Below are 23,697 nucleotides of genomic sequence, written 5' to 3' on the forward strand. Positions count from 1 at the left end.
ATACGTGTGGCCCAATGGCTTTTCCCGACTCGTTTGGTCCAATCAGCTTCCCGTTCTACCAGACGTTGTGGGGGCGACCAATCAGATTGCCAGGCTCGCCTGTCTGCGAATAACTTCTACCCAAACCGGCCAGGATTTTGTGTCCATGTATGTTTTATTATAAACTTTACCGATAAAAATGTGACACAGCAAACTAATAGAAATGCGCCGTGTTGTGTATATGTGAGTATAGTATACACACATCGAAACATTGCATCCGCATATTTGCCAGAAAGGGTGTTTCGCTGGATGTAGGCTATACACTGCTGGCGGCCAGATGTCGAATTATCCGGCGTTTCCTACATTTTACCGGGATGGTCATTTTTACAGGCTTGAAATTCCATTGTAAAATAGCAGTTTGGAAGAGACAAGAGACCAAAGCATTTTCAGAAGAACCGAGTCACAGAAACATGTTGCGTATATTGCTTTCGTTATTTGTGTTGTGCTGTCTGGGGCTGTTGGAACAGACACCTCCCGTGGCTTCAACCGGCGCGGTGCCCAGTGCTACAAGAACTTTGGTATGGGGTTCTGGACTCGAAGCAAATATTGTCCTTCCAGCTCGTTTCTTTTACATACAGACTGTGGACAGCTCGGGGAGAAAGTAAGTATGTCGTTATTCGTCAAGGAAGCCTACCAGACGATACAAAAGCGGCTAGCTAGCTACCGATGGCATGGGCAGTGGACACAATGTAGCGGTGGAATCGTAAAACCACACGTGAATTATGATAGAAAGTGTGCAGATAAAGTCGAGCTGGACGTTTACGTCACTGAACACATCTTTGTGGCACCTCTCCATCTGGGGCAGTTTCCTCCTCCACAGTTGTCATTGTTGTTTTGGGTGTTTACTCACGAGGTCCACTTTTGGCCTGCATAATTGTAACCTACAGGCATTTAACCGTTTTGAAATGGACATATCACCTGGAGTTTAAACTACAGATGGGCCTGTAGTGCCTTCAGAAAGTATTCACACCCCTTGACTTTTTCCCCATTTGTTGTTGCAGCATGGATTCGATTTAGATTATATATTTTTTGTCACTGGCCTACACACAATGCCCCATAATATCAAAGTGGAATTATGTTTACAAATTATTTATTGAGTCAATAAGTATTCAACCCCATTGTTATGGCAAGCCTAAATACGTTTGGGTAACAAGTCACAGAAGTTGTAGGGACACACCTTGTGTGCAATAATGGGGTTAAACATTTTTTTTCCCCCTGACAACCTGATCTCTGTACCCTACACAGTCGAGCAATGAATTTCAAACACAGATTCAACCTCAAAGACCAGGGAGGTTTTCCAATGCCTTGCAAAGAAAGGCACTTATTTGTAGATGGGTTAAAAATTGAAAAAGCAGACATTGAATATCCCTTTGACCATGGTGAAATTATTAATTACACTTCGGAGGGTGCATCAATACACCCAGTCACTACAAAGATACCAGGCTTCCTTCCAAGCTCAGTTGCTGGAGAGGAAGGAAACCGCTCAGGGATTTCAACTTGAGGCCAATGGTGACGTTAAAACAGTTAACGTTTAATGGCTGGGAAAACTGAGGATGGATCAATAACATTAGTTACTCCACAATAAGTGAAAAGAAGGAAGCCTGTACAGAATAAAAATATTCCTGTTTGCAACAAAGTAATACTGCAAAAAATGTGGCAATGCAATTCACTTTTTGTCCTGAGTACAAAGTGTTATGTTTGGGGAAAATCCAATACAACACTACTGAGTAAGTACCATTCTCCATTTTTTTCAATCATAGTGGTGGCTACATCATATTATGGTTATTCTTGTACTCGTTAAGGACTGGGGAGTTTTTCAGGATAATTATTTTTATCGGAATGGAGCTAAGCTCCCACAAAATCCTAGAGGAAAACCTGGTTCAGTCTGCTTTCCATCAGACACTAGGAGATAAATTCACATTTCAGCTAGACAATAACCTTAAACACAAGGCCAAATCTTAACTAGAATTGCATACCAAGAAAACAGTGAATGTTCAATGAGTGGCAGAATTAGCATTTTGACTTAAATCTGCTTGAAAATCTATGGCAAGACCTGAAAGTGGTTGTTTAGCAATGATCAGCAACCAATTTAACAGAACTTTAATATATAAAAAAAGAATAATTGACAAATTATTGCACAAATCAAATGTGAAAAGCTGGTAGACTTACCCAGATAGACTCACAGCTGTAATCACTGCCAAAGATGATTCTAACATGCATTGACTTCGGAAGTTAAATACTTATCTAATCAAGATGTATTAGTGTTTTATTATTTTTTTATTTGAAATGCTAGATTTTTTTTCTTCACATTAACATTAGAGTATTTTGTGTAGATTATTGACAGAAAATGACAATTTAAATACATTTGAATCCCACTTTAACAACAAAATGTGGAAAAAAGTCAAGGGGTATGAATACCTTCTGAAGGCGCTGTAATCAAATTTGTTGATACAATTGTGATCATATGATGACCATCAGCTCAGCCAAATGTAATCTGTTCAGCTCATAGGCCTATGTGTTGTTTCCCTCATGTTTGTATATGTCGCTGTGTACACCATCCAGTTTCACATCATCTCCCGGGGAGAACACATTCGAGGTGAAGATCGTGTCCCCAGTGGAACAGTTCACTAGAATCTGGGTTCAGGTTCTAGATCGCAGAGATGGTTCCTTTCTGGTGCGGTACAGGATGTATGCCAGCTACACAGACCTACACGTCCACATACTGCTCAACGACAAGCATGTCGCGAAGTCCCCATTCATTCTGAAAGGTGAACCAACCAACTAACTCTCTCTTTATGTCTCCCTTTCTCTCCATCTCTCCCTCTCTTTCTCTACCTCAGTCTCTCTGCCTTTGTCAATTCAATTCAAAAGGCTTCATTGGCATGGAAAGTGTTACCACATATAGTGCATTCGGAAAGTGTTCAGACCTTTTCCCTTGTTCTACAGTTTGTTACGTTATCAATCTACACACAATACCCCATAATGACGAGGGGAAAACAGGTTTTTAGACATTTTAGCAAATGTATTCAAACAAAAAACATACCTTATTTACTTAAGTATTCAGACCCTTTGATATGAGACTCGAAATTGAGCTCATGTGCATCCTGTTTCCATTGATCATCCTTGAGATGATTTAACAACTTGATTGGAGTCCGCCTGTGGTCAAATTAATTGATTGGATATGATTTGGAAAGGCACACACCTGTCTATATAAGGTCCCACATTTGACAGTGCATGTCAAACCAAAAACCAAGGTATGAGGTCGAAGGAATTGTCCGTAGTGACCAAATCCTACAATGTGATTTTCAGGATTTTTTGTCTTCTCATTCTGTCTGTCATAGTTGAAATGAACCTTTTTTTTAAAAACCTATGGAATTACCTGGAATTCTGCATAAATTGGTCATCAAATTTGATCTGATTTTCATCTAAGTCACAACAATAGACAAACACAGTGTGCTTAAACTAATAGCACACAAATGGTATTTTTCATGTCTGAAGTTAGCAAATGTGTACCTGGATGTTCCACAACGCTACTGGCAAAATATTCTTTGGACAGATGAAACTACAGTTGAGTTGTTTGGAAGGAGAAAAAAAGGCACAGCACACCAACATCAAAACCTCATCCCAACTGTAAAGTGTGGTGGAGGGAGCATCATGTTTTGTGGATTGATTGCTATCATCGACAGAAAAATGCATTCCCAAGTTTATCAAGACATTTTGCAGGAGAATGTTAGGTTTATTTGTCCGCCAATTGAAGCTCATCAGAAGTTTGGTGACGCAACAGGACAACGACCCAAAACACAGAAGTAAATCTTCAACAGAAGAAAATACGCCTTCTGGAGTGTCCAGACCTCAACCCGATTGAGATGCTGTGGCATGACCTCGAGCAGTACATACCAGACATCCCAAGAATATTGCTGAACTGAAACAGTTTTGTAAAGAGCAATGGCCATAATCCTTCCTGACCGTTGTGTAGGTCTGATCTGCAACTACAGAAAATGTTTGGTTGAGGTTATTGCTGGCGGTCAAACAGTTATTATATCCAAGGGTTCGCATACTTTTCCCACCCTGCACTGTGAATGTTTACACGGTGTATTCAATAAAGACATAAATGTATAATTGTGTGTTATTACTTTAAGCAGACTTTCTATTGTTGTGACCGAGATGAAGATCAGATCCAATTTTATGACCAATTTATGCTGAAATCTAGGTATTTCTAAAGGTTTCACATACTTTTTCTTTCCACTGATAATGGCACAAAGGGGTTTTTCTCCCAGTAGATTTTAATCTTTTCTGTTTTTGTTTTAAAAGCTTTGTATTTGTTTTCATTTTGGGGAAGAAGATTGCCTGGAAGTCTGCATAGTTCTCGCAGTGTAAGGGAAAGTAGAGCTCTGTCTCGACCTCCTCTCTGAGGGCAGAGTGAGCACAGCCTCTCCTCTGTGGGTATCCAGATCTACCTGTGACAGCCCTTTTCTATGGCCAGGCTGTGCTCTAAGTCTCTACAAAGCCAGTGTTTTTCTCAGTCTGCCACCGTGTACTGTCAGGTTTTAGAGCCAAATATCATTTAAGTTAGATCTTTTATGGTATCTTTTCCAATAGGTGATATATTTAGCTTTCACTTGTTTAAAAAAATTATATTATAACATTTGGTGGCTCTTTTAATAGTAATCAGAAGAGGGAATTGTCCTAATTCTGCTCTGCATGTGTGGTTTCCAGTTTATCTCTGTCCTCTGAGGATGCGCTTACAGAATTCCTCATGCAGGGTTTGTCAATGCTCTGTAACCCGACCCCACACTTCAATGCCATAATGCAATTGGTTCTATTATTGATTCTAATATTTCCCGATTTCTAATTGGTATGTCTAATTTTGATAGATTTTTTTTATTTTTATGGCATAGAAAGCCCTCCTTGCTATGTCTCTCATTTCATTCACGGCCAGGTTGAAGTTCCTTGTGGAGCAAATCTTTTGTTGTCGTCCCAAGTAGGTGTGTAGGAGTGGAGCCCAGTTAAAAAAGTATTATCGTTTTCCCTGACATCTGGACCTTTTGTGGAATATCATAAGAGTGACTGTCAGTGCCCAGGCATATATATATATTTTTTCTGTGTCAAGCATGAGACCGGGGGCTGTTGATTGCTCAAGTGTTTTTGGCCAATTAATTTATAGAAATATTAAATAGGCAAGTTGTTTCCGTGTTTTACTCCACGCCCTTGGGAAAATAAACGTATGTTTATCTCACATTTTGACTACACGTTTGTTACTTGTGTACATCGATTTGATGACATGGGTTTTTGCACCTGCCACTTTCAATGAATTGTAGTGAAATGCCTTCCTGCAAAATTTAATCAAGTCTTTTTTGGAAATCGACAAAGAAACATTGTTTTTGTTTGTCATTTAGGGTGTGTAGGGAATAAATATGCTCTGAAGTTCAATCATTTGGTAGGAATTCAATGTAACTTTTGCTCGGGACGTCTTGTTGACTGAGAGAGTGCAGTAATCTGCTGTTCATGGCGCAGAATATTTCCCCCAGGTTGCAGTTGGCACAAATGCCACGACAATTGTTTGGGTCAAATTTGGAATAGACTTGGTGTTACTAGTCCTTGGTTCCAGACACCAGGGAAACTGTCTTTCTCTCTGTGAGACACTACTGCATCTATAATGCTTCACGAGGGTCATCTAAACTTTCTATGCTCCCTTCTCTACCCTCTCTCTTTAGGTCCAGTGTACCATGATGGTTGTGACTGTCCTCAGCCCAGTGGTTCTGTGTGGAAGAAGGACATGCACTGCCCTGTATCCTTCCCTCAGATAGAGCAGGACCTGGCCCTGTTCCCCAGGGTGGACCCAGACCGCAACGCCCTGGAGGTGCCCCAGCGTTTCGGACAGAGACAGAGCCTCTGCCACTACACAATCAAAGACAACAAGGTACATGGTAGACCAGGACCCATGTTCAAAAAGCATACCAGAGTGCTGATCTAGAATCAGCCCCCCCCTCCATATAATTGTATTCATTATGACTCTAAAAAGCTAAACTGGTCCTATATCATCACTCGTATTTCTGAGACTTTTTGTGAATATGGGTCCAGGTGGCATGGCCATTTCCAGTCATAAAAATGGACTTATTGTAAAGGTTGAAGACACCTGAGTCCCATTTTTGTTTTGGCACCTGTACCTTGTTGAACAACCAGGTAGTATTGTTAATCCCCCCCAATAATGCTGGAAGACAACAATGCATGGTACCTGTAATCATACTATTACATACCGACAGGTTTCAGTTAAAATGTTGTACATTTGAATCCGACTATACAGTTGTCAGTTGAGATGTAGATTTGAATCCCACTATACTTCTCAGCTGGGATTTGATACATCCGCTAACTGGATGTGATCCGCTAACTGGATGCTTCATCTCTTGCTTGAACCGTATTCCATACCCAAACAACATTAGGCATGTTCTGGATATATCCCCTTTTCTTGTTTCCTCACACAATGCTGCGTAAACACCGCAATCCAGTGTGAGTGTGTGTTACCCCAGTGACGTCGCACTGCCCTGGTAAGCGGTAGGCTTTATGCAGCGAGGTTGTGGTGAGCTGCAAGAGGTCAGCAGCAGTTCCCACACACTACTGTGGTCATCTGGAATTACACACTAGCTCAGTTGATTTATACATCTACATACATGTGAGCTTCCCAAGAGATGTTGATGCCACCACTGTAGTGACTACAGCCATAATGTTATCAGAATGTTCTAACTGTTACCATGAGCAGTGTCTGTCCGTCCATGGCTGCGTCACTGCAGCTTGACCATGCGCTCGGCTGAACTGTGGGCGACGCGGGCGGTCTGCGGGAGGGTTGAGGACACAGCAGAAGACCAAATGTCCCACGGTTTGCTGTAACACATGGACGACAAGGTTAATGTGTCTATTCTATATTTCCACCCTGAGGTCTACATTAAGACACTAGGGGAGCATGTGGGATTCAGGATCTTCATGGATGCCTTCCTCCTCTCGCTAACCAGGAAGGTGAGTTCTTGAAATTAAGTGTAAGGACCATGTGGAGTTGATGAACATCAACAGATTGGGCGCCGTCAGCGTAGCTAACTGTCTCGCTGAACTTATCTAGCTAGCTCATTTGATTTGTTGCAGTTTAAAAAAAAAAAAAATAAAAAAAATTGCTACACCATATTCACAAGATTAGCTGGTTCTGGATCTGGGTTTTTCATAAGCATTGATTTAGGGAAAACTGACACAGATGGAAACCACTGGGCCCATCTTTGACTTCGCTGTCTCTTGTTATCTCAAGTTTTGGCATCTTCCATAAATTGTAGCCCCGAATCCACCATAGATATTGTTTAAAAAAAGAATAAGATGAAGCTCCTGTAATATGGATAACTATTGAAAGATAGCCGATATGTGTTTTTCTACAGTGGTAAGAAAAAGTATGTGAACTCTTTGGAATTATCTGGATTTCTGTGTAAATTGGCCATACAATTAGATCTGTTCATCTAAGTCACAACAGACAAACACAGTCTGCTTCCACTAATAACACACAAATGATTGTATTTGTCTTGTCTATACTGAATACATATTTTAAACATTCACAGTGTAGGTTGGAAAAGGTATGTGAACCCCTAGGCTAATGACTTCTTCAAAAGCTAACTGGAGTCAGCTAACCCGGAGTCCAATAAATGGGAAGAGATTGGAGATGTTGGTTAGAGCTGCCTTGCCCTATAAAAAAACACTCTCAAAATGTGAGTTTTCTATTCACAAGAAGCATTACCTGATGTGAACCATGCCTCGAACGAAAGAGATCTCAGAAGACCCTAGATTAAGAATTGTTGACTTGCATAAAGCTGGAAAGGGTTACAAAAGTATCTCTAAAAGCCTTGTTCATTAGTCCACGGTAAGACAAAATGTCTATAAATGGAGAAAGTTCAGCACTGTTGCTACTCTCCCTGAGTGGCCGTCCTGCAAAGATGACTGCAAGAGCTCAGCGCAGAATGCTCAATGAGGTTAACAAGAATCCTAGTGTGTCAGCTGAAGACTTACAGAAATCTCTGGAACATGCTAACATCTCTGTTGACAAGTCGACAATACGTAAAACACTAAACAAGAATGGTGTCCATGGGAGGACACCACGGAAGAAGTCACTGCTGTCCAAAAAAACCCTGTGGCTGCACGTCTGAAGTTCACAAAAGAGCACCTGGATGTTCCACAGCACTACTGGCAAAATATTCTGTGGACAGATGAAACTACAGTTGATTTGTTTGGAAGGAACACAACACTATGTGTAGAAAAAAAGGCACAGCACACCATCAACACCTCATCCCATCTGTAAAGTATGGTGGAGGGAGCATCATGGTTTGGAGCTGTTTTGCTGCCTCAGGGCCTGGACAGATTGCTATCATCGACGGAAACATGAATTCCCAAGTTTATCACGACATTTTGCAGGAGAATGTTAGGTTTATCTGTCCACCAATTGAAGCTCATCAGAAGTTGGGTGATGCAACAGGACAACGACCCAAAACACAGAAGTAAATCACCAACAGAATGGCTTCAACAAAATAAAATATGCCTTCTGGAGTGGCCCAGACCTCAACCCGATTTGAGATGCTGTGGCATGACCTCAAGAGAGCAGTTCACACCAGACATCCCAAGAATATTGCTGAACTGAAACAGTTTTGGAATAGTCCAAAATTACTCCTGACTGTTGTGCAGGTCTGATCCACAACTACAGAAAATGTTTGGTTGAGGTTATTGCTGGCAAAGGAGGGTGAACCAGTTATTAAATCCAAGGGTTCACATACTTTTCCCACCCTGCACTGTGGATGTCTACACGGTGTGTTCAATAAAGACATGAAAACCATATAATTGTTTGTGTGTTATTAGTTTAAGCAGACTGTGACCAACTATCATACTTTGACTAAAACGATGACATCTTGACTTAAATCGTTGTGCAACATCATGGGTAAGCTCAGGCCATCTTTCAGCTTGGAAAGGTGGATTTCTACTGGTGTGGGCGTTTTTAACATTCATGAACATTTACTTTGGAATAGGAAGTCCTTGTTGAGCCCCTATTGAAAGACAAAGGCCCGTTCAAGGCTGATCGGAAAGGCAGGTTTTGCTTGCACCTATCAGATTCCGCCACATCCGCAATCACCAACGTGGTGGGAGATAATGGAAGGTGTTGGGGTTGATTCTGGGGATATTTGTCTCCGTGGCCACTAGATGGCAATGTGGACTCATGAAGATCGCAACCTATGGCATTTCTGTAAAGAATATGTGTCAACTTCATTTATAAAGGTTGTGTTATTTATCAGGGTATACTGGGGGGTGAATTTAGATGCAGGGATGTTTATTTTTTAAAGAGGTTATGTAGAACAGAGCAGAAGACATTTCCGTTGTTCGCTGGAACATGGACAATAAAGTTGTGTTTGTTAGGTGATGTACATTCTAAGCCCAGTATCTTCTCTCTCGCACGTCCTGCTCTGTCTCTCTTCTGTCTTCTCTGTCTCTCTCTTCTGTCTTCTCTGTCTCTCTCTTCTGTCTTCTCTGTCTCTCCCTGTGCGGTCAGGTAGTGATGTATGTTCTAAGCCTAAGGTCTCCTCTCTCTCCCTGTGCGGTCAGGTGCGGGTCCCAGATCTAGAGTTCTTTGTGAACCTGGGGGACTGGCCCCTGGAGAAGAGGAGGCCCTCAGAGAGGCTCCACCCCATCTTCTCCTGGTGCGGCTCCAATGACACCCGCGATGTTGTTATGCCAACCTACGACCTCACCGAGTCGGTCCTGGAGACCATGGGAAGGCAAGCACCACTGTTGCTCTCCTCATTTATCTTCGTGTGTCATCCATTATACACATGTGCAAGTGATGCTACACCCCAAACATGTAGTTTTTCATAATGTACTATTATGATAGTGTATTAGATTAAAAGGGAAATGTGCACTGGACAAATAATATAATCCAAAATAGAATAGTGGGGCCCACACACTCAACTGGTTAGTGGCAGCATTTTAAGAAAATTATCTTCATCAGGTCTGTGTGCTAGCCAATTGCGTCTGTTGTTCACTTCGACTGACACGTTTCTCCTCCGATGAGCAGAGTGAGTCTGGACATGATGTCGGTCCAGGCCAATACGGGGCCTCCGTGGCGGGAGAAGAACTCCACAGCGTTCTGGAGGGGGCGGGACAGTCGCAAGGAGCGCCTGGAGCTGGTGAAGCTGGCCAGGGCTCATCCCGACATGGTGGATGCAGCCTTTACCAACTTCTTCTTCTTCAAACACGATGAGAGCCTCTACGGACCGCTGGTCAAGCACGTCTCCTTCTTTGACTTCTTCAAGGTGAGATGGATGTGGTGTAGGCAGAAAAGGTATCCAGTCTCTGCAGATGAGACCGATGTGCTCCCAGGCTAGGTGTATCATCAATTAGACACCTCGCTGCTTTAGGGTAGGTAATGATAAAGTTTGGGTTGATTTCTGGTGTTATCATATTTGGCAATATATTTCATTTGTAAGTCGACAATTAGAAAATGTCCACATGGATCATTTTTACTCTTTTAGTGGTGACATTTGACTACATTTTATTTAATGAGGCAGATAATTGCTTGTAAAACAAAAAGAACAAGGGACGAGACTTGGTTTGGAGGAGACTTTATGCCAGAGATAAAAAGTTGATTTTAATAGTTCATTTTACAAGGCAATATGCACATGGCAACGCATGGCAACGGGAGGCCAGCTTTCCAGTCATAAAGCCAACAAATAAAAACATTGCAGCCTGCAGGTAGAAAATATTCAGATTTTTAAAATAAATATCCTATAAATCACATTGGCTACTCATGGCTTGTCTGCAAGGAACTAGAAACATTGTATAAACTATTAACTTGGGTCCAGCCTGAAGCTTAAACTAGCAAACTTGCAACATTTTATGTAATATTCAGGGCTTCAGAGTTTCCCAAGCCAGTGAGCTCACAATGTATAAGAGCTCATCAGGTAAACCTATTTCATGACGTTCCCACTGGATCAGAGCAGGACATTTTCCCCTTTCACGCTGATTGGTTATTGAAAGAGAGAGCGGGAACGATTTTTCAAATACATTGAGGAACTATTGTCATTCTCAATGGCTTGAAAAACAGACTTTGTTTGTGCGACAGGTGTGCGTCTTTCCTTACACACCGATTCGTATATTTGCACAAAATGTGACGCAGCATCATCTGGATATGTGTGCAACAAAAGTTCAACGTTCACCTTCCGCTACCATTTCCGTCAAGCCGTCTACACATAGTTTGACGGGTACGTTGGATAAATCCAACGTTTCCACCACACAGAACGTACTGCAACTGCCTCTGCAACGCAGTGCTGTGAGGCAAACGCAGAGTTCCGTTGGAAATGTAAGTACTGCTGGTGTACCAAAATGCAATGACGCTTTCGGTGTGGTCGAGGCGTTACTCAACATTGACAGTAGCGCTCCCAAACAAAAGACTGACTAAATTGACAAAACTTGTAAGTGGAATGAAAATATACCAAGACTAACAATCAAGGAAAACATTTCACACAATTAAGTTATGAAACAATGAATGTGCACATATTTGGCAGGAGTGAGTACATTCTGGAGAGAGATGTACAATTTAGCACTGTGCCAGTGGCTCCGCGATGGATTAGTTTCGTCCTCTGCAATGGATTAGTTCAGGGAGATGGGCGCGACAGGTATAAGACGGGTATCTCGTGTGCCATAAAAAAAACAAATATATATTTGCTACTGCTTGCCAAGTAAAAAGAACTTGGCCAACTAAACAGCCTATTGACCAAACAATAGACCAGTCGACTAATTGGGGTCAAAAGAGATTCTCCATTGAGGTTGCTTTTTAGTCCAGGACTATGCTTATTCTGTATCAGGTTAACCAGTCCCTTGATTCCCACAGGAAATAGGTCAGGAACAAGCATAAACACCCCAGAAGGCTGATTTGAAAATGGAACTGAACAGTCTCACCACCCCACCTCTATCTCCTCTGACAGTACAAGTACCAGATCAACATAGATGGCACGGTGGCAGCCTACAGACTGCCCTACCTGCTGGCTGGGGACAGTGTGGTGCTGAAGCAGGACTCTGGTTACTATGAACACTTCTACAGCCAGCTCAGACCCTGGGAACACTACATCCCCATCAGAGCAGACCTGGCTGACCTGCAGGAGAAGATCCATTGGGCCCGTGAGCAAGATGAGGAGGTGATGATGAGGATGATTGATGAATACTCTGTTGGATTTGTAATGCACTTCAAAGTTTCAAATATTTTGGGGCAAACATTTTTTTTCACCCATTCTGTTCAAAAGCTCAGTATGATCTCGCTCTTCCAGGCAAGAAAAATCGCAGTAGCCGGTCAACAATTTGCACGAAATCATCTGATGGGCGACAGTATATTCTGCTACTACTACAAACTCTTCCAGGTAACATTTCACTTTACACTACAACTACATTGATTTAACTCTACATACTGTATACAGTCAAGATTAAGACATGCACACTTGAAATTAGAGATGTATTTAATAAGTAAGTGCAAAGTGTGCCTTTTGTGGAGAAACTTGAGAACCTGGATAACTGACGGTAGTAGGTATAGATAGGGCTGTGGCGGTCATGCATTTCTGTCAGCTGGTGATTGTCAAGCAAATAACTGCCGGTCTCACGGTAATTGGCCGTTGATTAACATAAACACATTTGGCATCTCCTGGCTTCCGCACACAGCCTACAAGCAACTGATGCAGACCTAAAGAACATCTAAATTTGAAAAAGTCTAATAAATCCATGTAATATAGCCTACGCCATCACACTAAATCTATTTATTTTAGACAGGTCTAAAGAAACAAATTTAGTATTTCAAAAGAACAAAATAGCATACTCTGAGTTTTCCTAATGTTAGGCCCTGATCTGGCTATGCCATATGGCTGTGCGCTGCACTAGTTAATTTAGCAGACAAGATTTGCTTAGAGTTCCATGGAATTATATTGTTATATAATATATATAATTGAACATAGCTGAATAAAATAGAAAGAATATTTTCTCCAAACGATTTGAGGGAGTGCACACATGCGGCTATTCTGTATTGAGCTGTTAACAAAGAAACAGGTACTCCTATATGATTAATTTAGAGTTATTTATGTAACTTTAGTTGTGATTCAAATGTTAGGCTATATGTTTAGATTTTTATACATTCTAAGGCTGCATGATGCGACTCAAATGATGATTTGACAAAAGTTTTTTTTTGCGCAGGCTGTACACACTATATCAGTCTCTCATTCACAATTTAACAAGCACTTGATAACACATTTCCCAATGGTGTCCCCTTTGCGTGGCCGTAATGCCCCCTAAAATAATCCTTGCCTTTTGTGGCCAGTGGCCGTGCCCTTGGGCAGAATATAATTATTATAATTCCCTTATCCCGACTTCGTGGATGCAACTGCGCATACCCTTATCCAATTTCGAGGCGCATATTGAAGATCTTGGAATAACTGTTCACACTTACTATTTGTCAGCCAACAAAATGAGTCGGCCTAACGAGCGGCAAAAGCACTAGCCTATGTCAATCTACTATCCCCCATAATACAAAAGTTGACCTATTGTGTACAATAAATAAATATTCAAAACAGTCTGGGACAGTTGTGAGATCAGTAGATCCCAAATTAATGCAACCACTTAGCATCAAAAAACCTTTAAGTAATGAGGTTGACGCAACAGATCAGAACGTTTATCTTTAAAATGTTGATAAACTATTAGGCTGTTTCTTCACATTATAAGCGCAGCAATGTGCACATGTCAGTAGGCTGTAAGCGCAAATGTTCCATTAGCATGAAAACACCATTCTCATATGACCGAATTTGCGATTTATGGATATAATGCTTTTATTATAAAGGTGCATTTTTATGGTGAAAATGAACTTCGCCAAACTTGGAACTCCCATGCTGCATATGTATGCCAGTTAGGCTCTAAAGCAGATTAATGTGTTTAATTGTAAGGTATTTTGCCACTTTAGTTGTGACACAAACCTTATCAAAACATATAGTCCTATGGCCTAGGCTATGATTTGAAAAAGTAAAAAAATAAAAGGCATGTGCTCTTACTTGCCTTAAACTGAGCATCATTCACAAGGGATATGCTAATATTGTCATCCATCAGACTATCCTTGATTTAATCCTGTCTTTACTAGATAATGTGTGAAATTTGTTTTCATTTAGAATGTACCATTATCATGCACCTCTGTCAAAACAGGGCAGGGGATAAAAAGACATGTAATCTATGCACTTAAATAGCGAATGGAGGACACTTCCCATGGTTCATTTCCATGCCAGCCAGGTAGGCTATACTCCTGTTGTAAAATAAGCAATGTGCTTAATATTAGGAAAGTTGATAAATAAATATTGTAAGCCTATAGAAAGCTGATGGGATCCTCCTCTTTTTAATAGAGGCCATCACTCTGTTTTCTCAGGAAATTGCAAACCCTATAGAAATGTTATGCAACATGAGCTCTCATGAAGTGTTTGATTAGATTTTTGATTACATTTGCATTGTAGGCTATATGACCAGCAGCATTAGAGATCGGAGATTCCTAATTACTGTAACTTAACTGTCACATGGAATTTGACTGGTGTCATGACTCGTGACCGCCGGTGTGGCTGTAATGTGGTCGCCGCAACGGCCCTAGGTACACACTTGTTGCATTGTTGGTTCTAACGATCTAGATGTTGAAAGTGTACCTAGTGTTTCCATGCACCCTTATCATCATCATCAGCATCATCAGCTTGCGTATCTCATCTCTTATCTTCCCATCTCTACCGCTCACTTTTATACCCACACTTCAAGGACAGTAGTTACTTGTACAGAGACCAGGTATTCCAAGGTCGGGCTACTCCTCAGCGGTGTCACTGACACGTCAGGGCTCAACTTTCACCTTGGCTAGGGCAGAATAGAAGGGCCCACCTATTGGAATGACACTTGGGTGGGTGACACCCCCCCCCCCCCCCGGGCTAGAATAGGGTGTCATTGAACCATTCCATGGTACGCCTCCAATGAGTGAATTTAATTCCGCGTATTGAGTTCAAGTTAGCAACATGATAACCAAGCTTCCCATCCATGCGTCTGGGTCATCAGGGAAAGAATTGTCTGGCTGACAAGGAAGACATTTTCTGGCACTGGATCTTGTTTTGTGACTTGTCTGTCTTTGCGCTGTCAACAGTGAGGTTTTGCATGCTCATTTCAGGCCCTACACGTGTTACTGTTTTACATCGGTGGTATATGGTGACCTTGAAGAAGCAGTGGAGAAAATCACTTTAAGCATGTGTACCTTCAACAATTGCTTTGGCTTTGGTTGTTTTCAATGTGGTTTTACATGTTCCTCAATTTGGATTGCTCCTAATGTTACTATCCTCCCTTAGAGCAACATTTCATTATAATGTAGTAATGTCAGTCAAAAGCAGTACATGCTTATCAACGTCTATTTTATTCATGAGAATATACTTTTTGTATTTATTTTGCTGAAAACTATCGATGGCCTCAATGTACATTTGAGTCATTTAGCAGACACTCCTATCCAGAGCGACTTACATAGTGAGTGCATCCATTTTCTTACTCTTTCATTCTGGTCCCCTGTGGGAATCGAACCCACAACCCTGACATTGCAAATTCTTCCAACTGAGCCATACAGATGGGAGATGTTTTTCCCTTTGCACTCTTTCAAACATAAAAAGTGTACCTGTGTGTTTCATCCAATGCCACATTTAAAAACACAATTCTGAATCGGATGAGTGAAGAGCACTAACCCAAACCACCTCCACCTGCCTCCAGCCTTGGTCCACCTCTGAGCCCACAGGTCAGGAGAGTCATGGGGTATCATGAAGAGTCGTGGCGCAGCCCCTCCCTGTGTTTTCTCTGGGAAAGGAACACTTCGCCCAGGGACATAATGGTGGTGTGTCTCTCCCTGAAGTGCTTTATTGGAGCCCATAACCCAGCCGTTGCAGTATGAATGTTTAAACGGACAACTTCCTGTCTTCACGAAATATATCAGCCATAAAGACAGGTGTGTTTTATGAGGGATAGTGTTGGAGGTCAACAAAGTTAGGGCTACCTGTGTTCCTTGTTGGAAACTGAATGAATGTGCACATTTTCCCTTCTCATCGTGCATACATATTACATAACAGGGTTAGGGTTAATTTAAATCTAAGGTAGTTCATTCTGAAAGTGATAAGAATTTCTAAATAAAAACTGTGTTTAAAAAATAGGTACTAAACTCAGGAAAAAAAGAAACATCCTCTTACTGTCAAACTGCTTTTATTTTCAACAAACTTAACATGTGTAAATATTTGTATGAACATAAGATTCAACAACTGAGACATAAACTGAACAAGTTCCACAGACATGGGACTATCAGTAATGGAATAATGTGTCCATGAACAAAGGGGGAGCCCAAATCAAAAGTAACAGTCTGTATCTGGTGTGGCCACCAGCTGCATTAAGTACTGCAGTGCACCTCCTACTCAGTTCTTGCTGTGAGATGTTACCCCACTCTTCCACCAAGGCACCTGCAAATTCCTGGACATTTCTCGGGGGAATGGCCCAATACTTCACCCTCCGATCCAACAGGTCCCAGATGTGCTCAATGGGATTGAGATCCGGGCCATTCGCTGGCATTGGCAGAACACTGACATCCCCGTCTTGCAGGAAATCACTCACAGAACGAGCAGTATGGCTGGTGGCATTGTCATGCTGGAGAGTCATGTCAGGATGAGCCTGCAGGAAGGGTACCACATGAGGGAGGAGGATGTCTTCCCTGTAACGCACAGCGTTGAGATTGCTTGCAATGACGACAAGCTCAGTCCGATGATGCTGTGACACACTGCCCCAGACCATGACAGATCCTCCACCTCCAAATCGCTCCCGCTCCAGAGTACAGGCCTCTATGTTTCGCTCATTCGTTTGACGATGAACGCGAATCCGACCATCACCCCTGGTGAGACAAAGCCGCAACTCGTCAGTGAAGAGCACTTTTTTTCAATTACTGTCTGGTCCAGCGACGGTGGATTTGTGTCCATAGGTGACGTTGTTGCTGGTGAGGACCTGTCTTACAACAGGCCTACAAGCCCTCAGTCCAGCCTCTCTCAGCCTATTGCGGACAGTCTGAGCACTGATGGAGGGATTGTGCGTTCCTGGTGTAACTCTGGCAGTTGTTGTTACCATCCTGTACCTGTCCCGCAGGTGTGATGTTCGGATGTACCGATCCTGTGCAGGTGTTGTTACACGTGGTCTGCCACTGCGAGGACGATCATCTGTCCGTCCTGTCTCCCTGTAGTTCTGTCTTAGGCGTCTCACAGTACGGACATTGCAATTTATTGCCCTGGCCACATCTGCAGTCCTCATGCCTCCTTGCAGCATGCCTAAGGCACGTTCACGCAGATGAGCAAGGACCCTGGGCAGCTTTCTTTTGGTGTTTTTCAAAGTCAGTAGAAAGGCCTCTTTTGTGTGCTAAGTTTTCATAACTGTGACCTTAATAGCCTACCGTCTGTAAGCTGTTAGTGTCCTAATGACCGTTCCACAGGTGCATGTTCATTAATTGTGTATGGTTCATTGAACAAGCATGGGAAACAGTGTTTAAACCCTTTACAATGAAGATCTATGAAGTTATTTGGATTTTTACAAATGATCTTTGAAGGACAGGGTCCTGAAAAAGGGACATTTTTTTTGTTTGGTTTTCAATAAACTGAAAAGAAAAACAATGTCCTTCTTTCAATTACAATGTCCTTCTTTCAGTTACATACATATGATTCTGAACGCGTAGTACGAAGTTTAACTTTTTTGTGTATCCTTGTTTTGCTACTTGTATGACAGGATTGTGGGATAGATTTTTTTCATCTCCAAAATATCACTAATATTTCAACACCTGTGAGTTATGATAAGTAGTGAATGACATGACAAGGTGGTGACATGACAAAGCGATCGGTGTCGAAGTTTTCTTATTTTCATCATCACTTTAATATATACACTACCGTTCAAAAGTTTGGGGTCACTTAGAAATGTCCTTGTTTTTGAAAGAAATGCAATTTTTTTTGTCCATTTAAAAATGACGTCAAATTGATCAGAAATACAGTGTTGTTTCCAACTACAATAGTCATTTACGTCAGATTTTTTAAAATGGAATATCTACATAGGTGTACAGAGGCCCATTATCAGCAGCTATTCCATGTGAGAAATTGCCAAGAAACTGAAGATCTCGTACAACGCTGTGTACTACTCCCTTCACACAGAACTTTGGCCAGTCTGTGATATGGCTTTTTCTTTGCAACTCTGCCTACAAGGCCAGCATCCCAGATTTTCCTCTTCACTGTTGACGTTGAGACTGGTGTTTTGCATGTACTATTTAATGAAGCTGCCAGTTGAGGACTTGTGAGGTGTCTGTTTTTCAAGCTAGACACTAATGTACTTGTCCTCTTGCTCAGTTGTGCACCAGGACCTCCCACTCCTCATTATATTCTGGTTAGAGCCAGTTTGCGTAGTTCTGTGAAGGGAGGAGTACACAGCGTTGTACGAGATCTTCAGTTTCTTGGCAATTTCTCACATGGAATAGCCTTCATTTCTCAGAATAAGAATAGACTGACGAGTTTCAGAAGAAAGATCTTTGTTTCTGGCCATTTTGAGCCTGTAATCATACTCACAAATGCCGATGCTCCAGATACTCAACTAGTCTAAATAAGGCCAGTTTTATTGCTTCTTTAATCAGAACAACAGTTTTCAGCTGTGCTAACATAATTGCAAAATGGTTTTCTAATGATCAATTAGCTTTTAAAATGATACATTTTTATTATCTAACACAATGTGCCATTGGAACACCGGAGTGATGGTTGCTGATAATGGGCCTCTTTACACCTATGCAGATATCACATAAAAAATCTGCCATTTCCAGCTACAATATTCATTTACAACATTTCTGATCAATTTGATGTTATTTTAATTTGATGTTATTTTAACTTTTATTTCAAAAACAAGGACATATCTAAGTGACCCCCAAACTTTTGAACGGTAGTGTGTGTAATATATATATATATTTCTCTCCATGTTTCTCTTTATTTCTGTTGACCAGGAGTATGCCAAGTTGCAGGTGACTGAGCCTAAGGTCAGAGAGGGCATGGAACAGGTCGAGCAGCCCACTGATGACCTCTTCCCATGCTCCTGCCACCGGACACCACAGGTAAGCATCAAGACACAAGCTAATCTCTCTCTTACAGCATAGGGGAGGAAAATGGGGGCAGGAATGTTTGCACAAGGGATTGCATCCTAGCTCTGATCCTACTGCAGTCAACCTTGAACTGGGCTGTCAGTGTTTTGATAACAGGAGATTCTGATATATGACAGAGCTGGGACTATAAACAACATTATTGGCAAATCCCATTTTTATTTGTCACATGCTTCGTAGACTGACAGTGAAATGCTCACTTATGGGTCCATTTCCAACAATGCAGAGTTAAAGATAAACACATAAATAGGGACACAATGAATAAATACACAGTGAATAATGGAGAAAAAAAGAAAGAACATTGCTATATATAGGGAGTAGAAAATAACATATACTGTATGTATAGGCAGGGGTGAAGTGACTAGGCAACAGGTTAGATAATAGACCGTAACAGCAGACGCATCATATGTGGTGAGTATGAATGTGTGTGTGGCGTCAGTATGCCTGTTGTGTGTGTGTGTGTGTGTGTGTGTGTGTGTGTGTGTGTGTGTGTGTGTGTGTGTGTGTGTGTGTGTGTGTGCGTATGTAGCGTGAGTGTTTGGGTAGAGTTTGTGCAAAAAAAGGGTCAATGCAGATAGTCTGGGTAGATGTTGGTTCCAGTCTTGGTGCCTCTTGTCTTGCGGTAGTAGATCAGGAATAAAATGAAGGACAATCACGTTTTGACTGCACTGCTCCTGTAACGTTATACACACACATCGTCCTATTCTTCTGAATCGATCAATTCAGGCAATTTATCGCGATATAGATTTTTGTCCGTATCGCCCAACTCTAATACAGTATATGATAATCTGCCCCCTATGTCTCCAATGCTAAAGGAATGTCCCCGCCAGTGTCTTTTTACAGGCTGCTGTCTGTCAAACGTGACATGAAAACAGATCTTTGGCAAAGGGATATTCAATCAATTGATTGCGTTGGATTCATATAATACGTTTTTACAAAATGCATTTGCCACAGAGCTAAATGTTATCTTAGCCTATGCTAAATCCCCCTAAGCTGGTTTTATTTCAGTCCAAACATATCATAAATGTTATGTTGCAAATAACACTAAACTCTAGCGATCTTTAGAAACCTTTTTTTGTCGTTGTAAAACACATGCGGATGGATCAAAGATTCCGAGGGAACAGATGAATTGGATTGGAAAAGCTTTATGGCATTGCATGGTTTTTATAACAGTTTTTTTTGACAAACGTATGACTTTTATGACACTAACATCAACCCTGCCCTGCATATGAAGATTGACATTGATTTTTTTATGTTTGCTTTTCAGGTCAAGGATGAATTATGATTTGTCCACTGTTCAATTATAAAACAATCGCAATTTTATCGGATGTTCCTGTGCTGTAAAATGTTTGTGAATTGTGGGCTTGTCAGTCACCCTAACCATACATGATTGTTCGTTTCCACATGTTTATAATAAATATTTTTTCACTGTATGCACTTGTTGTGTTCTTTTCATCCTTCAATATATGCACACACCATATCACAGGTTCAAGTTGTACACAATAGTTTAGTTTAGTTTATTTTATTTTTACAGGGACAGTGCACATTAATCAACGTTTCAGTAAAAGTGCCGGTTTTAGCCAGCCGGCTAATTTTCAACCGCAGTCCCTGTAGAAGCATGTAAAGACAAACACACAGATGTTAGTTGATTATATGATAGACGCATTATATTGTTTTCCTTGTTAAACTCTCATGTAATAGCCCTATAGATGTGTGGAACTGATAGCTTTAAGGAAATGGGCAAAGTGCCTCTCTGACAGTAGTCTATATCCTATGAGGCATATTTACAATAATAAAGCAAGACCTGACCTTGGAAGTGTCATTGTCACTCCACACACACTGGCTAGTCCATCCAGGACTGACACACACCCATCGCCAGTGTGTGTAGTTGGGAGGGTTATTGCTCATAGTCTGGCTGACACCAAACTCGAAGCCCTCCTATCACAGCTCTCCCTCGCTGTGAGTCGCACCACTGTGGGCCAGGCTATATTTCTAGGAGCTAGGAAAAATGACACTTTGTGTATTAAAATCTCAGTATACATTAGACTGAGTTTCCAACCATTTATTATAGTCAAATAGATTCTCTCAAATCCCCAATTGTAATTGTGTGGTACCATCGACTCCAGTACACTAGATGGCGTCTTATGAATAGTTTACAGTGAAGTTGAGAAGTCATGTGATTAGAAGAAGCTGTGCGGGATAAACAAATGGAAGCATGGAAACGATTCTAGAGGTAAAATGTTTGATCACTATTGATACAAGGATCGGATAGGTTACCTGGACATGTTTAAATGACTCACTAACTCGAATTACTTTGCAGGACAGCATGACAATACCTTTTGGGGAAAAACATCTAGTTGCTGTGTTGAGTATCCCAGCCAATGCCAGTGATGTGCAGACCGCTGTTATTCTGACGCACGGGGCTGGTGGGGACATGAACTTCAAGCATTTGGTTTCTCTTGCTCATGCACTTTCATCGACTGGCCTGCTATGTCTTCGCTTCACGTGTAAAGGTTTAAACCTGGTTTACAGAGTGAAGGCTTACCACGCCGTTTGGGTAAGAATTATTTTCGAAATACAGATTTGTGCATGTTTCGTTCCGTTCCACAAGACGACGCGAAGAAAGAATTCCAAGTCATAAAAAGCCTCGTCTTTAGTTGGCTATGAAGATCTACTAGTTAATTCACTGAATACAAGTGTGCCATTAATAGAAATATTCTATTTGATTTTGCAGGAATACTTGAAAAATCTTGAGAAATTCACAATAAGAAACATATTTATTGGTGGTAAGCAATCAACACTATTTTTATAACCTCAATTAAATCTAATTGGCCTTGTGTATTTCCCAGTGATGATGAGCCATGCTTGGGGTTTATGCTTCCATAACAAACCAATGCAATTGCATCATTCTGAAAGATCCTTGCTCAATGTTTATCTGCACATAGCTCTCTACTGTATCTCCAACCCCTTGTCCAGAGAGTGGCCCCCCTCACCGGGGTCCTTATTAGCTTCTATACCAATGATTTACAAACTCAGCAATACAAGAAACGTCCTCTTACTGTCAACTGCGTTTTTATTTTCAGCAAACTTAACATGCGTAAATATTTGTGGGAAGTTTCCTCAGGGCTTTTGATAAATTACCAATATACCATGGCTAAGGTTTGTGCCCAGGCACTGCGTTGCACTTAAGAACGGCCCTTAGCCGTGGTATATTGGCCATATACCACACCTCCTCAGGCCTTATTGGTTAATTGTTCTATACCCACAGTCATAAATCACGCCAATTTCTAAAATGTATCTTACTAAAATTGTATTTTAAACCTAACCTTAACCACACTGCTAACCTTATGCCTAACTGTATATTTATTTTCCAAAAAGCCCTTTTTTTTGTAGACAATTTTGACTTTGTGGCTGTGGAAGCTACTGAAACCCCCCCCCACAAGGGACATATTCGGAGTATTGGTGGTTACTGGGGGCATGAGTAATTGAGCATTGTTAATTTATCCATAAACTAGTTCTTCTTAAGCAATCACTTCCAAGACAGATATAATACTCACTGTTTACTTACTCACTGTGTACCTTCCACTTCAGGCCGTTCTATGGGGTCTCGTGCTGCCTCTGCCCTGGCCAGGCAGCTCAGTGGTGGGTCAGAGGATGCATTGCAGGGACTGGTCTGTCTGTCCTTTCCCCTACACCCTCCAGGACTGACACACACCCATCGACAGCGGAGTGAGGACCTCAGGGCGCTGCCCAAGGAGGTGCCTGTACTGTTTCTGTCTGGTACTGCAGACAACATGTGTGAGAAGGTGAGAATGGTGATGGGTGTCTTTTGGTCAATTCATAAACGTCAGCAGATCGGAGGAATGTGATCATTCACAGAAACCGTTGAAGTTTGCACGTGCACATCCCTATTTTTTGATGATGCATGTGTTTCACTTCAAACTGATCACACGTCTCCCTTGTAATTGCACATGCGTCTCTTAATTGTGTATGTTATTTTATTATTTCAAACTGATGGGCTGGAAGAAACATTTTTCTGGTCCCAATTTTGTTTTGCGCTGATAATTTTTCCTTTGTCCAGATCCTTCTAGATGACGTGTTAAAGGAAATGAAGTCTCCAGCGACTGTTCACTGGATTGAAGGAGGTAGCCATGGGCTTATAGTGAAGGGAAGGGCTGAGGAGTCTGTGCTGGATGAAGTCAACTCACATGTCGTATCGTGGATTTTGGAACATACTTGAACCTTCTTTCAATGCTCAAGTTGTTTTTTTTTGTTTGTTTGTTTTTTAGCTCCACACATTCTGTATAAGTTTGTCATTTGGTTTGATGAATTCATGTGTTTGTGTTGGTGTATTTATGATGTTGATTAAATCTATACTTTTATAATACCAGCGATAGTATTTCGTTTAT

General features: G+C 41.4%; 2 protein-coding genes across 3 annotated transcripts; both read left to right on the forward strand.

Annotated features, from left to right (window-relative positions):
• Positions 1-44: 44 nt before the first annotated feature.
• poglut2 (protein O-glucosyltransferase 2) lies at positions 45-20,721 on the forward strand. 2 transcript variants are annotated; one of them, XM_046361861.1, is made up of 10 exons: positions 45-147; positions 2,602-2,807; positions 5,754-5,959; positions 6,973-7,050; positions 9,655-9,827; positions 10,124-10,361; positions 12,033-12,242; positions 12,372-12,461; positions 19,136-19,243; positions 20,556-20,721. In XM_046361861.1, exons 2-10 carry the CDS (start codon positions 2,726-2,728, stop codon positions 20,571-20,573), a joined length of 1,203 nt encoding a protein of 400 aa, XP_046217817.1. In that variant the 5' UTR covers positions 45-147; positions 2,602-2,725; the 3' UTR covers positions 20,574-20,721. The 2 variants fall into 2 exon arrangements, with proteins under 2 accessions (XP_046217817.1, XP_046217809.1); XM_046361853.1 differs by having other exon boundaries at positions 88-640.
• A 516-nt stretch (positions 20,722-21,237) lies between these two features.
• Positions 21,238-23,678, forward strand: tex30 (testis expressed 30). Its single transcript, XM_046361910.1, has 5 exons — positions 21,238-21,521; positions 21,609-21,845; positions 22,023-22,074; positions 22,880-23,094; positions 23,370-23,678. The coding sequence occupies exons 1-5, from the start codon at positions 21,504-21,506 to the stop codon at positions 23,526-23,528; spliced, it is 681 nt and encodes a 226-aa protein (XP_046217866.1). The 5' UTR covers positions 21,238-21,503; the 3' UTR covers positions 23,529-23,678.
• The last annotated feature ends 19 nt before the right edge of the window (positions 23,679-23,697 follow it).

This window comes from Oncorhynchus gorbuscha, linkage group LG01, assembly GCF_021184085.1.
Source record: "Oncorhynchus gorbuscha isolate QuinsamMale2020 ecotype Even-year linkage group LG01, OgorEven_v1.0, whole genome shotgun sequence".
NCBI classification, from domain to species: Eukaryota; Metazoa; Chordata; class Actinopteri; order Salmoniformes; family Salmonidae; genus Oncorhynchus; species Oncorhynchus gorbuscha.